General features: G+C 36.5%; 1 protein-coding gene across 4 annotated transcripts in view; it reads left to right on the top strand.

Annotated features, from left to right (window-relative positions):
- WASHC4 (WASH complex subunit 4) overlaps positions 1-14,677 on the top strand; it is a 39,229-nt gene that overhangs the window by 18,440 nt on the left and 6,112 nt on the right. For all 4 annotated transcript variants that reach the window (XM_050986066.1, XM_018909799.3, XM_050986072.1 and 1 more), the window contains 16 exons: positions 773-898; positions 2,186-2,293; positions 3,660-3,806; positions 3,913-3,992; positions 4,885-4,990; positions 5,716-5,832; positions 6,862-7,030; positions 7,157-7,311; positions 8,702-8,776; positions 9,620-9,724; positions 11,130-11,264; positions 11,988-12,096; positions 12,789-12,855; positions 13,568-13,654; positions 14,150-14,297; positions 14,457-14,553. In XM_050986066.1, coding sequence (XP_050842023.1) covers positions 773-898; positions 2,186-2,293; positions 3,660-3,806; positions 3,913-3,992; positions 4,885-4,990; positions 5,716-5,832; positions 6,862-7,030; positions 7,157-7,311; positions 8,702-8,776; positions 9,620-9,724; positions 11,130-11,264; positions 11,988-12,096; positions 12,789-12,855; positions 13,568-13,654; positions 14,150-14,297; positions 14,457-14,553 — 1,831 coding nt within the window. The remainder of the gene's footprint in view (positions 1-772; positions 899-2,185; positions 2,294-3,659; positions 3,807-3,912; positions 3,993-4,884; positions 4,991-5,715; positions 5,833-6,861; positions 7,031-7,156; positions 7,312-8,701; positions 8,777-9,619; positions 9,725-11,129; positions 11,265-11,987; positions 12,097-12,788; positions 12,856-13,567; positions 13,655-14,149; positions 14,298-14,456; positions 14,554-14,677) is intronic.

Genomic DNA, 14,677 nt, shown 5'->3' with positions numbered 1-14,677 from the left:
TATCTATCTATCTGACAGAAATTTGATGACAATAGGTGTGTGAAAGAAGCATGTTTCTGAGTCTCCTTTAGCTAAAGACAGGCATGTACCAGGATCTGTGTTTTTTACATTTGAACTAGTTACAGTGGACTTAAAAATTTGCTCCATACTGAATTGAGTTTTCTACACCACTGTATTTTCCTAGTCTTTTTTTATTTTTACTACTTTTTCTTTGAAGTAAGTTTAATAATTGTTTGTTATGTTGTTTATAATCAACATTGTGTTTTAAACCTTAGCATATACTGATGTAGAAATTGGTATCTTTATTGTGGAATGGACATCTCTATTTGGGAAGTGTAAAACTGTCTAAATTCTTCCAGTGTATTTGTTCCAGAGAATCTGGAAGGTTTAGATTGTTTTTGTGATGGGATATTTCTTAGGGAGATGGAAATTGTTTGATAGGTTGGTTTACAATAGACTTATTAGACCTTTGAGGCTCTGTGATTATTTGACTCACTAAACGATGTTTATTTGGCATGGCTTTAGAAGAGGTTAATCAGATGATCTGATGAGTCATAGGCAGTTTCATGGTGTTTGCCAATAAAAGGGTCTCATTCAGCTTTGGGATCCCAGGCTTGATTAGTGGAGTGGTAGGCTCTCTACTGTGCAAGGGCAAAGATTAGCTGTCTGTCATGTATGGAACAATGGAACAGAACAGAGAGCGCTTACTTTATTGACATGTGGAAATACTGATTTTTAATTTTTCTTCGCCTTGTATTCATTTTATTTTTAGGGTTTTCTTTATGCATACAGTCTTAGCACCACTGTTAAAACAACAATGAATCTTTACATGTCAATGCAAAAACCTATGACCAAAACCTCAGTAAAAGCCTTGTGCAGACTTATGGAGCTTCTGAAGGTAGGTTACTGCATGAAAATTATTTATTTCATGTAGGAATTACAGAGAACATTGACCAAGCATCCCATATTAAAAAAAAGGAGCTGTGATGGGAAGTGTTTTTGCATGCATGGCCTCTTGTTTGAGAGTGGTTTGCTTAGAGAATAGATTAGGGAGGCTAGGACTGGGTTGATTTGTTTGGGGTTTTTTTTCATAGCTTCTAACTGGCTTCCTTAGTTGATGTCACAGAATATTTGAGGTTGGAGGGGATTGCTGGAGATCACTGGTCCAGCCTATCCCTGCTCAAGCAGAGACACCTAGAGCCAGTTGTCCAGAACTGTGTCCAGATGACTTTTGAATATCTGCAAAGGTGGAGACTCCACAACCTTTCTGGGCAAACAGGCTGCTACAGTGCTTTGTTACCCTCATAATAAGAAAGTGTTTCCTGATATTCAGAGGGAAACTCCTGTGTTCCAGTTTGTGCTCCTTGCCCCTTGTTCTGTCACTGGGCACATCTGACAAGAGCCTGGCTCCATCTTCTTTGCATGCTCCCTCCAGGTATTTATGTACAATGACAAGATCCCCCTCCAAGTCTTTTCTTCTCTGGCTGAACAGTCCCAGCTCTCCCAGCCTTTCCTCACATTTGAGGTCCCCCAGTCTATGAATTACCGTCATGGCTCTTGGCTCGACTCTCTTCAGTGTGTCCATGTCTCTTTTGTATTGAGGAGCCCAGAACTGGACCCAGGATTCCAGATGGCCTGACCGGTTCTGAACAGGGGAAAGGGTCACCTCCCTCGAGCTGCCAGCAAAGTGTTATTCAGTGGAGACAAAGCTACCATTGGCCTTCTTTGAGACAAGGGCACATTGCTGCCCTGCACTCATCCTGCTGTTCACCAGGACTCCCAGGTCCTTTCCTTCCAAGCTGCTTTCCAGTTGGGTGATTCCTGGTATATACTTGTGTCTGGGAGATTGTTCCTCCCCAGATATGGCACTTCACATTTCTCCTGGTAGTTTTTCCAAAAGGAAGATACTCTTTTTCAGGATAACTTCAGAAAGCAGTGGTGAACAGAACTGAAAAAAAATCCCAAACCAAAAAACAAAGCTCAAATCAGTCCTGAATATTTATGCTCCTGAATAGTTTTATTTTCTTGGTTTATAAGGGTTAATTGTAACTGCTAGTAACAGCACATTAGAAAATTAAAAGAGTCTGTATTTGCAGTGTGGATGAGTCACACAGCATAAAGCCAGATTCCTAAGGCAGCAGTTTTGGTAACTACATGAGCTAATGTGTTTTGGGATTGACTTCAGGCAATAGAACATATGTTTTACCGAAGAAGCATGGTTGTGGCAGACTCTGTGACACACATCACTCAGCATCTGCAGTATCAGGCTCTTCACTCTATCTCTGTGGCCAAGGTATGTAATCAAAGTTCTAATAATTAATCTCCCTGTCTAAGTATTTTTAAGAATATTAAGTTTAAATTGAAGTGGTTTTTGTATTTTTTCTACATGTGTAGTGTAATCATAATCCAGAGATATATAAGCTTTCCAGTCATTCCAAGCTTTTTCTTAGAAAACTGTACAGCATAGATGGTTACCTGGTTTTTGACTAAGAATGCATCCGCTCTTCCTCTAAGCTGCTGCATCTCTTGTTATCTTCTTCTTGTGTTCTTTTTAGATTTTATTTCTAGTGAATTTTCACAAACTGACCTTTGTTTACATCTTTTTTGGTGCACATTGATAAAGCAATCTGTTGGAGGTCTAAGCAAACAGGCTGTTATTTAAATCTTTGTCTTTTTGGCAAAATAGCCAGTACATGATGGCTTACTGGAGCCTACTGTGGGCATAAATTCTCTGTTTCACTGTGGGATAAAATAGTTTCTTTTGCTTGTCAAACCTTGAATTTCAGAATTCAGGTCAAAGGGAAAAATGAGACTTTAGTATGCCTGTTCTGATGTATTATTGATTGGTTTTATTCTTTCATCACATTCAGTAGCAGAGTTACAAAGGATGTATGCTATTGTTACTGGTGCTGCTATGAAATTTCCTTTTTATTTGACTGTAATCTCAATTTATGTAATGAATTTATGAATTTACAGTTTATAACTGTAATCTCTAATTTATGTATCTGGCATCTCTATATTTTCTAGGGTAAGCAAAAAAATAGTTGTATCTATAAAAATTTAAATATATATATATATATATATATATATATATGTATGTATCAGGAGCAACATGAATTGAAGAGTTTCCAAACTTCAAAGTCACTAAGCAAAATTGTGTATCTTCAAACACTTTATATATTTTATATCTATCTATCTATCTATCTATCTATCTATCTATCTATCTATATATATATATATATATATATTTTGTAAACTTTTCAAATTATATCTGTAATTACATTACAATTATTTTTAAATTAATAGAAGAATAAGAATATGTTAAAACTTTTGCTTTGAAGGATATTGAAAGGAACACTGGTATGAACAGTTCTTGATATTTTGACTACTTATCAGAAAATATGTTAAAAGGCAAATGTTGGTAAATAGAAGGATCCATTAGTATAACTTAACGCTGCACATATTCCAAGAGTATAGACTGGTAATATCACTGAATTGGCAGCATAAGTGAATTTGGATTCAGTTAACTCTGTTCACAAAACGTATTTGCAGAAATACTCAATTTATGACAAGTCCACAAGCTTTGGGAAGAAGTAGTAAGCTATTGCCTTTGGGCTTAGGAACTTTTCTCTGAATTTCTATGTCTTTTTGTCATTAAGAAAAGGGTGATTTCTGATAAAAAGTACAGTGAGCAGTGCCTGGATGTCCTCTCTGCTTTGGTGTTGGCTGAGAACACCCTCAATGGGCCAAGCACAAAACAGAGGCGACTGATTGTTTCCCTTGCACTGAGTGTGGGAACGCAGATGGTAAGTGCCATCATTGTTCCAGCCCTTCATTTGTTTGGTGGAATGTCTTATGAAAAAGTATCAGCTTGTGATCTCATATTTTTTTTTTTTTTCTTCATTTCTACAGAAAACATTTAAAGATGAAGAACTTATTCCCCTTCAGTTAGTTCTGAAAAAACTGGACTTGATCAGTGAACTTACAGAGAGGTAAGCTGTTACAGCAGTATGTAGAAGGTAACATAGTGTCTTGGAGGAGCTGGATCCTCACTGTGTGAATGGCAAAATCTGGTCTCTGCATGCTGGTGGTGATTATTTTTGCATGTTTTTTAGACCAGGAATGGACAGAAAGAATTCCAGAGTTAAGCCAGAATCTCATTTGTCTTTGCATAAGTCGTATTTCACCTGACTGTTGATTGTTTAGAAATTCTGTGACTTTCTTGGATGACTTGGTTTTATGATAATCTGAAGTGTTCCCCCTAACTCAACCCTAAAATTTCTGAGTTAGTACCAGTCTGTTTGGGAGATTAGGCTGCTAGTTTACATGTGAACTATGTTTTACTGGTGCTGTAGTTTTTGTGCACACTCAAGTCACATCATGTCTGCCATTTGTAAGCCAGGTGAATATCTGGATTCCATGCAGTTTTCAGGAGAGAGACAAACACCTTTAGTGGTTGACTCCTGAGATACAACCTGTCTGCATTTATCCCAGGAATTTATCAGGAGAGGCCTGTTTCTCCTTTGACTTACAGGAGAAATTTGGAATATATGTTTGATCTCTACGCTATTAATTGCATGTAATAAGAAAATAATTCCTAAATAAAGTTATTTAGGAATTTGCTGTAATGTAAGATTTAAGTCTTTCAGAGACTGAGTTAGCTTTTTCTCAAAAGCAAGTACCTTTTATTTATAAATGGCTTAGGGGCGAAAAAAGAGTTCTTTAATAAAGAATTTTCTTTTGATGGTCAGTGCATCTGGAACATTAAAGTAATGGTGTAAAACTTAGGCTTGAAGTGCACTTGTCTTTAGTTTAAACACACTCACTGTGTTAGAAGAATGGGTTCTTCCAAATCTGTGTCTAACAATTAAACTTTTATTCCAGAGTTCGAGCACAATGCGACTGTTGTTTCTTATACTGGCATCGAGCTGTCTTTCCAATCTATTTAGATGATGTCTATGAAAATGCAGTGGATTCTGCTAGACTACATGTAAGTTATAATGTTACAACTTAATGACTGTTGTGACAGATTCAGATGAAGAGATGATAAACCTCAGACTGAAGCTCTTAAAGGAAAAGCTCAGAAAGCAAATCCCTGACTACTACAGAGTGAGACATTTCTTCTCATTCTGGAGGATATAAAAGCAATATTTGTTCTAAATCTATCTATTAGATTTCTTTAAAAAATCTTGAGTTGCTATTGTTAACTCTGTGTCTGTCTCTTTGTTTCTCTCTTCATTCTAATTTGAAATGAGCACCTGCTAGACCTGAACATTAAAAGTCTTTGTTCCTCTTTGTGGTTACATATTTCTAAAGCAGATATCACTGTGTTCAGTGGTTATGTGTTAGATAGTTGTCCTTTAGTTTTTTCCACCCCTCATCTCTTCTTCCCTTGTTGAAGTAATGTGTGCTTGCTGCAGATGCGAGTCAGGCTTTGGCATGATAATCCTGATAAAAATCAAGTGTCTGTTCTAGGGTTTGTACAGTACTGAAATGAATAAAGTGCAAATAATTTCTGATAAAATGGCTAATAATTAGGAAATTCCAGTCAGTAGCAAATAATACCTCAAATTAAGTACAGGACATTTCGGTAGGGTTTACAATGTCAGTTTTTAATGAAAACGGGAAGACTAGTGATTCTGACTTTTGGTAGCTTTGAACACTGTTTGAGGTGCTGGTGACATATCTGTCTGTTAATATGTGTTTTTTAATAAGTATATGTTTAGTGCACTACGGGACTGTGTACCTGCTATGATGCATGCAAGACACTTGGAATCTTATGAGGTGCTTCTGGAATGCTATGACAAAGAAATCATGGAAGTGCTCAGTGAGGTAATTTGTTATGGCTGGGAATTAAACACACCACTGTGCTTGAAATATCTTTAGCTCAGATTAGCATCTATTGTAGCAAATCTGATATGATCTGTAAAAATAGCACAGAGAACTTCGGTGTGAAGTGTTTTAATAAATAGAATAGTGTTTGGTTTGACTGATGATTTTGGTTATTTAAGAATCATGTTTAATAGTATCTGTGTTGGCTGGGAACATGAAAATACTTCACTCCAAATTATGTAAATTAACAAAAACCTCACTTATAGATTTGACTGCGCAGACAGAGGAATGCTTTTTGGCAGATTAGTTTCTGTTTGGATGAATGCCTAAAATAAATGCTACTGTTCTTAGTTTCCATGCATGGCTTTTAGTATTGAAGGGTCTGCAAATTATTATCTAGAATTATTATCTAGAATTATGAAGGAGGTTTGACAAAGAAAATGCAAATTTGGATTTCCCAAGTCTTAGTTTTTAACCTTTGAAATAGACTTATATTTGACTAGATCAAGACAAAACATTACATATTATTATTATAGAAAATCAGACCAAATTTCTTATTGCGAGACTCTTTCTCACTGAATTTGTTCTTACTATTTAAATAGAGAGTCCTAACCTTAGTTCCCCTTAAGTATTCTCACTTCTCATCTTAAGTTGTGTTAAACTCGCATGTGGAAGTTTTAATCATGTAAAAAATGGCTTTCGGTAGGTAAACCTTTATGTTTTCTGAGCCATGTAGCTTTTTCTTGCTATTTGTACTAGAACAAGAACACAGGAAATCAATATCTTTCTGGTTCCCAAGTATTTATTTGCTTTGGCTTGTGTGGCCATACCAAAGCAAAGCTTTCTTCACTAGTTTAATCAGTCTTACACTTATCTGTGGAGAGAAATGTTGAATCTTCTAACAGAGCATTGTAAGTGGACACCGAACATGACTTTTTTGTGTATGTGGTTTGTTTGTGTGTTTGTTTGGTGTTTTGGTGGGTTTTGGTTGTTTTGTTTTTTTTTTTTTTTTTTTACTTTTTTGAGTAGCACTTGCTGGACAAATTGTGTAAAGAGATAGAAAAGGACCTGCGCTTATCAGTTCACACTCACCTGAAGCTAGATGACAGAAACCCCTTCAGAGTTGGCCTGAAGGACCTGGCTCACTTCTTCTTTCTGAACCCAATACGTTTTTTCAATCGGTTCATTGACATAAAAGGTGAGGAGTTATACATTTGCTTGGTTCTGTTATTTTTATCTCTTATACTTTGGCTTTGTATTTTTTTTTCCACACTTTCCTAACTAAATAGGTAGCATTATTTTAGTTCATCTTCTGTGTTCGCAGCTTATGTAACTCATTATTTGGACAAGACCTTCTACAACTTAACAACCGTAGCCCTTCATGACTGGGCCACCTACAGCGAGATGAGAAACTTGGCAACCCAGCGCTATGGTTTACGTATGACTGAGGCTCACCTTCCCAGCCAGACTCTGGAGCAGGTACAGTGCCCACAGAGCAGGAATAGAATTTAAACCATTCCCCTGTCATAGGACTGAGTCACTGAAATGAAAGGATCCAAGAGCAGAGAACTGTTTGGGAAAGTTTAATTTCTGGTTGAATTGTGTGGCAGGATCTTTATCTGCCTTTGGAGATCACATTGATATTCGTTTATGTTGTGTTGTGCTTGAATTGTTCATTTTGTTAACGTAATGAAATGAATTGAGTATACAAAGCCAGAGACTGTTTTCTTGAAAATTCAGTGACAGCAGTTTGGCAAGCTGTTAAGACAACTGTTACAAGTCTGGAATGTCCTTTGAGTGGTGGGTCTTTCTCCCTGGTTTATTGCTAGCTTTTCAGCGGATTCTGCTTAGTGATCATCAAGATAAACTATTTCACAGGCTGGAGATGGAGGACTTTGGGACACCTGTGAATTGGATTTTAGGAGAGTGACTTAGAGCCTCCTAAAAGCTGCTAAACATGGTGACATTCGAAATAAAGTTGTAGAGTCATCAAGTTAATGGTGAAGATATTCACTGTTACAGGTCTACAGATTGCCTAGTTCTGTAGACTTTTCTTCAGGAGTTTTAATATCTTGGGTATTATTGGCAGTTTGCTGTGTTTCCTCATTTGGGTTAACACATTGGTGAAGGCTCTTAGAAATACAGCCCCTTTTTTTCTAATATTCATGATGGCTGTGTCTTCCTAAGTTGAAAGAGTGCATAGAACTAAGAACTTCAGCTGGTTTTTTGGCACAGAAGTGCTGTAGATCAGTTTCTGTTTCCAGCTTTGTTTTTCTCTTGCCCATATTTGATCAGCACATTGTTACAAAGAATTAAACAATTTCACAAAGACACCTGACACTTCATAACTCCCCAGCCTCAAAAGCCTCATGAAATGCCTGGCACAACTGGAAATAGGGTATATAAATTAAATAGTATCATCTCTAGGCACAATGATAATTAAGGGACTCCTTAGGGGAAATAGTGTTGACAGTTTTAAAATTTATACTGTAAATAGCAAACCTAGTCTTTTATACAGGTTGGGTCAACAGTATTGAAAATTAGCTGGTTGCTTATTTCTCTGCATTTCATCTATATGTCTGTAGGAATCTCTAAGGCAAGATTCCATATTTTAGAATGTGAAAACAGATGGATCTCGATTTTCTATTTTTTTATTGTTTAATTATGCCTTGTGGAATAGGCTGGAGAATTCCTTACTTTCAGGGAAAGCTGGAAAAAACCAGGCAGGACTGAAAATGTCCTGCCTGTTTTTTTTTAATACTTTCAAATAACTGCATAATTAGTATTTCTGCACCTTTAGTGGTTAGGTGTGTCAGGAGTTCTTGAGAAGTCTTATCATAGTAACTCTCAATAAATAATATTGTTTCAGGGTCTGGATGTTTTGGAAATCATGAGAAATATTCATGTTTTTGTATCCCGCTACCTCTACAATCTGAATAATCAGGTAAGGTATATCCCACACTTTTCCTGCCCTTTGGCTCCAATTTGAAGGGACTGAGAAATGCAGAGTGGAGTACATGTAAGGAAAGCCCAGGCTGAACATGCATAGTGAGAGGCTATAAAATAGTATTGGTGCTCTAGAAAAACTTCTTGGGGGATGCTGTGGCTTGGCCTTGGAGAATGTTGTAGCATATTTTAGAAATGTTTTGCCAGTAGGATCACTGCATGTCAATTTTCCAGGGAAGCTAGAAGGCAGCAAGGATAATTGGCTGCTCTATAAGAACATACTTAGTATGTTGTGATTTTTGAGCTTGAAAAATGTGTATCTGAAAATGGGTTATTGGAGAGATGAAGTGGTGAATGACATGGAGAACATCAACAGGGAACAAACCTTTGAATGACATGGAGAACATCAACAGGGAACAAACCTTTGGGGTTTCTCACAATGTGAGAATGAGGTGCCCATTACAAAAATGAGCGGTTTCCTGAAAGAAAAGAAGTACTTTTTTTCATAGCTTATAATTCAGTAGTAGAACTCATTCCTGTGGTATATGTGGGGTTAAAAGTGCAAACAGGTTCCAAAAGAGTTTAGACTACTTAATATGGGATATAGTCTCAAATATGGGTGTCTTTAGTGCAACATCTGCCTTAGAATTGTTGAATCACTGCTGTGCAGAAATTTGAAGAATTCACTAGATGAAGTTCATTGTATCCGTGCTGGCTTTTCTTGGTTCTTTCCCTAATCACCAGTTATCAGCTGCTCGCAGGATATGGGCTATTTAGGTCAATAATTTATCACAGTACCAATTTTGGGTACTTAACTTCATTTTCCCTCCCTGCCTCCCAGATCTTCATTGAAAGAACAAGTAATAACAAACACTTGAACACCATCAATATCCGACACATTGCTAACTCAATTCGAACTCATGGAACGGGAATCATGAACACAACAGTGAGTATCTTTTGCACTGCTGCTGTTGGGTTATTTGTTTGTGATTTGTACAAAAAACCTCCTCCTTGCATCTCCTAATAGTTTATTTGGTTATGCAGTTTTATTAATGCAGTGATAATGTTCTGCATGAATTAATAAAAAAAATGAGTTCTTGGATGTGGCACAAATCAATATCACAATTTTTTGAGAGTGTTATCACTTCCAGTTACCTAAATGTTCAGAAAGAGATCTAAAACCACATCAAAGGAGAAATAAATGTTCTGGTTGGACTGTTCTGGACAGTATGCCCTGGTTTTCTTCTTATTGACACTTAATAGAGAGATACTTTAACTGCAGCAAAGCAGTTAAAGATTTGCTTTAACTGCTTTGCTGCAGTTAAAGCAAATCTTGAAAAAATGCAATGTTGATTTTTTTTAAGTTCTTCTTGTAATTGTTATGCTTAAGAAATACCAGCTTTTCAATTTGCAAAATAAAGCTACAGACCTCTGATCACTTGTTGGAAAAATGAGTTCCTATTACAAAGCTTGTAATGATGTCTGAGGTGTAGGTGGCCATTTTAACCAGCCAATGGTATTTGCATCTTTGCAAGGTTAGTGCAAAGAGGTGCATTGTGTCTGCTACAGCAGGAATTTATCATTGGGATTCTCAAGTTTGGATACAGTGACAAAGGTGTTTTCAGGTCAGTGCTTTCCAGTCTGCTGCTTAAGTTCTACCTTCCTTGTTGCTGTTTCCTTTTTTCTATTCTTCTGGCTCTATCAGAAAAGGAAAAAAAAAAAAAAAGAAAGAAAAGGAATTTGCTGAAATATTGAACCCACTCTCAAGTCATTATTTCAGAAGTGGAAATTACTAAAAGTTTTGATGATTTCTTTCACTTTTCTTCTGAGAGTGGGACAGTGGGGACTGTCTCAAAAAATGCTGCTACACACATTATTTTTTAGTGATTTACTCACTTTTGATGGTGAGTTGAGTTGTTTCTGCAGACATGAGAAGTATTGAGATGAGAAAATACTTTAGAAAACTTTTTGAGGAAGTAAAAAAGTTGTGTCAGGAGGTTATGCAGATTCTACAGACTGAGGAAGTTGATAATGTCTGCCTATTTCCACTTGATCTTTGTATTGTTTCAAAAGGACAGTTATGGGATATTCCAGATAAACTAATGGCTGTGTAGGGCAGGTGATCAATTGAAATACTGATCTTGTTCCTTGGTCCTTTCCTGAAAGAGAGTAGGCCTTCCAGGAGAATGTTTATTCATTTTTCCTTATTCTTTTAAAACAGTGAAATTAAAGTGAGTTGAGAGCTTTCGTTAGAAGTTACTCAGGCATGTGGTGAAAACAGGGTGTTAGATGTCTTTGTTACTTTGTTAACTTTCTCCATTTGACTGGTTTTTTTCCTTTTTGCCTTCTAGGTAAATTTCACTTACCAGTTCTTGAGGAAAAAGTTTTACATTTTTAGCCAGTTCATGTATGATGAACATATCAAATCCAGACTTATCAAAGACATCAGATTCTTCAGGGAAGTCAAGGATCAAAATGATCACAAGGTATAGTAATTTTTGAAGGCTCGAGAGTAATTTTCCAAAAGAAACGCTACTTTTATGTGACCAAATCGTAGCACTGCTATTATGTAAATGTGTTTTCCCAGACAAAGGGACAGCTTTTCTCCTGGCAAAATGCAGTGTTACCAATGTCTGTATTCAGGAGGGCTTTGTTTCGTTCTGTCTGCTATGCAAATACAGATTTGGCTAAAATCATTCTCTCAGTGACTTAAGGATGATTTGATGGAGTTGTAGTCTGTTGGAGGTTCTAAACTACTTGTTCAACTCATGCATAACAGTTTTCAGTTTTGAATAATAAGCTTACTTGAATGGAATCCAAAATTATGTGGTCATGTAGCACTCATTCCAGTATGTCAGGATTTGGGAATAAGGGTCTGGTTTTCCATCCTAGAAAATTGTCTTTAAAATAGGAGAGACAATGTATTTAGTAAAATAGACTGCTAGCTTCTTTACATGTCAAGTGCTTATTTGTTTTAGGAATACTTTCTTTTTCACAGTAAAACTATTTAACTTCTCAACTTGCAGAAGTGGCTTAGTAAAATGACTCTTGGGAACTAATACAGACAAGCAGGTCTATAATTTATAAAAAACAAAGCTGTAAATGTGACATAGAGCTACATTTCAAATAGAATTTTGTTGATGTAATGAAAAGTTTTTTTTTTCCTAAGGGTAGATAGTTATAACAAATAATTTAATTTTTTTTTCTAGTATCCCTTTGAAAGAGCAGATAAATTCAACCGTGGCATCAGAAAACTTGGAATAACTCCAGATGGCCAGAGCTATCTAGACCAATTCAGACAACTCATAAGTCAAATTGGTATGAAATGCTATCTAACGTGTTATAAATGTTATCAAATGGAAGACATCTTCATCACCTAGTAACTGACCTTTTAGCTGAGGCTAAAGCTAGATTTATTTCCAGTCAGATGGAAAGTAGTTCACTTGTAGCCCATGCTAAGTACATGCTCTCACCTAATTACACAGAAATGGCCTTTAATGGCCTTTAATCTAAAATACAGTTATAGCTTGCATAGATTCCTGTTCCCTTTTCAGTTCTTTTCTTTGTTATGGAACTGACTTCTATCCATATTGAGTGTATTTCCTAGTAAAAACCTGTAAGTGCTTAGTTCATGTATTTTTAAAATGGGCCATATATCCAGCTGAAGTATCCTTGAGTAATTCACAATGTGACAATAAAATTTTCAGCCACTGATGCTGTAAATGCGCAGAACTGATCTGAATTTACAAGTGTTTAATGTGCCCAGTGGAAAGAGTTTGTACCAAAGTGAACAAAACCTTGCTTGGTGGTGCATTTTTGTTTTATTTCTCTACATAGACTTTTGATAGCAGGGTGCAGTTTAACTTCTATAACTTAGCTTTGAAAGCCAAGTTCTGTGCCAGAACTACATGGCAACTTTAATTTACATTTCAGAGCCTATAGGAGCTATGCAGAGTTTGTGTGTGTTTAAGTAATTATAAATTGCTTCCTTGTATTTTCTTGTTCTTAAGGCAACGCTTTGGGTTATGTACGAATGATAAGATCTGGTGGACTTCACTGCTGCAGTAGTGCCATTAGGTATATCTACAAGTTTTTAATTTTACTCTTAGCTCCTTCTCTCCCCCTTGCTCTCTGTTCTTTCTGATATTCCCTATGCCCCTACCTATTCCCCATCAATTTTGAAAAGCTCCATTTATATGCCTTGATTTAAGTGTAATTATTGAAGACAGTGCTGGGATTCAGCACTGCACAGTCATGGACATAAATCACTAAAAAATAAAACAATTTCTATGCAAAAACATGGCAGAAGAGTTAATAGAATGTAAAGATTAGTAAGACATTAGTCCATAAGCCAGCAATTTTTGATGTTAAATAATTTCAAGGATCCATTAAGGAAAAATAATACAGACCTTGAGGAACTTGGAAAACACATTCACTTTATACCTTTTTCTGTACAGATTTTGTTTATGTTTATGCAACATTAAAACATAGTAACTTTTACATAATAAGGAATAGTTGATTTTCTTGCAAATAGTAGCAAATATGGAGTTACCAAGTGTATCCAGTGCTAGAGAGAGAAGATGATAGCCCAGTAAAAACAGAAGTACAACTAATGATATGTCTGTATTTAGAAATGAGGTTTATAATGCTTGGATGAGAATGTGTGACAGATATGACATAACTTGAACTAAGTAGTTCAAGCCCAGAAGATTAAATTAAATAAATTAGGGTAAGTACTTCAATAAATGCAGACAGTTGAGCATAATCCTAACAAACAGTAAATTTTCAGGTTTGTTCCTGATCTGGAAGATATTGTTAACTTTGAAGAGCTGGTGAAAGAAGAAGGACTCTCTGAAGAAACACAAAAAGCAGCAAGGTACACTAACTCCATTTGGAGTCTGGAGCAGGGGTGGGATGAGAAAATTGTTATTTTATGTTTCTAAATGCAGCTATTAGTTATTTATGTGTGTATATATTAAAAGTTCTGCTGCCTTTATGCAAAAATACTTGTTTCAAAGCAAAGCAAATAGAAGCAGTTGTTTTGAAAATATGAAGCAGCATTGATAGTAATAGACCTAGAATCTGATTTCATGAAGAAATCCTTGTTCAAAAGCTAACAAGCTTTCCTCTCTGTGTGCCTGAGCTCTGCTTTTAAAATTTTCAGGGTCTTAGATGCAAGTGTTCTATTCATAGGCCTTTTTTTGAGACAATGAAATCAAAACCCACTATTCAAATGGGCTCTAGAGGGAGGGTGCTCTCCCAGATCTTGGATTGTGGACGTTGGCAAAGGGCCAAAGAAGGTTGTTATCCCAAGAGGGTAAGCAAAGGGATTTTCAGCAGAACCAGGTAACTCATTGCTCATCCCTTGCAGGCAGCTGGACTCTGTCCTCAGTGACCTGACCCGGAACTTTGCAGAGGGAACAGAGTACTTCAAAATGCTGGTGGATGTGTTTGCCCCCGAGTTCCGCAGCATGAAAAACATGCACTTGCGGAACTTCTACATCATTGTTCCACCCCTGGTGAGTGTCTGCATTGCACTGGGGCTTGCTTCAAAAAGGTCTTGTCAGATCAGGGCTGTGTATAAGTGTTTTGTATTAGACTGTAGTAGCATGTATGACAGTGCTTTGTGACATTTGTGAGTTTCTTTGTGATTCCAAGACCGCCTTTCATTCTTTCAGACCCTCAATTTTGTGGAGCATTCAATCAGTTGCAAGGAGAAGTTGAATAAGAAGAACAAAAGTGGAGCAGCTTTCACTGATGATGGGTTTGCCATGGGTAAGTTTCAGCACTCTCACTAACCTTTGGGTAAGCCAACATAATGGACATTTTCAAGAAAAGTTTTGTTTATACTTTGTTCTCATAATTAAAAATCCCATCATTTCTTTGGATTTATCTGTGC

This window comes from Serinus canaria, chromosome 1A (assembly GCF_022539315.1).
Source record: "Serinus canaria isolate serCan28SL12 chromosome 1A, serCan2020, whole genome shotgun sequence".
NCBI classification, from domain to species: Eukaryota; Metazoa; Chordata; class Aves; order Passeriformes; family Fringillidae; genus Serinus; species Serinus canaria.
The sequence above is the reverse complement of the archived record's forward strand: the minus strand, read 5'-3'. Positions and strand labels throughout refer to the sequence as shown.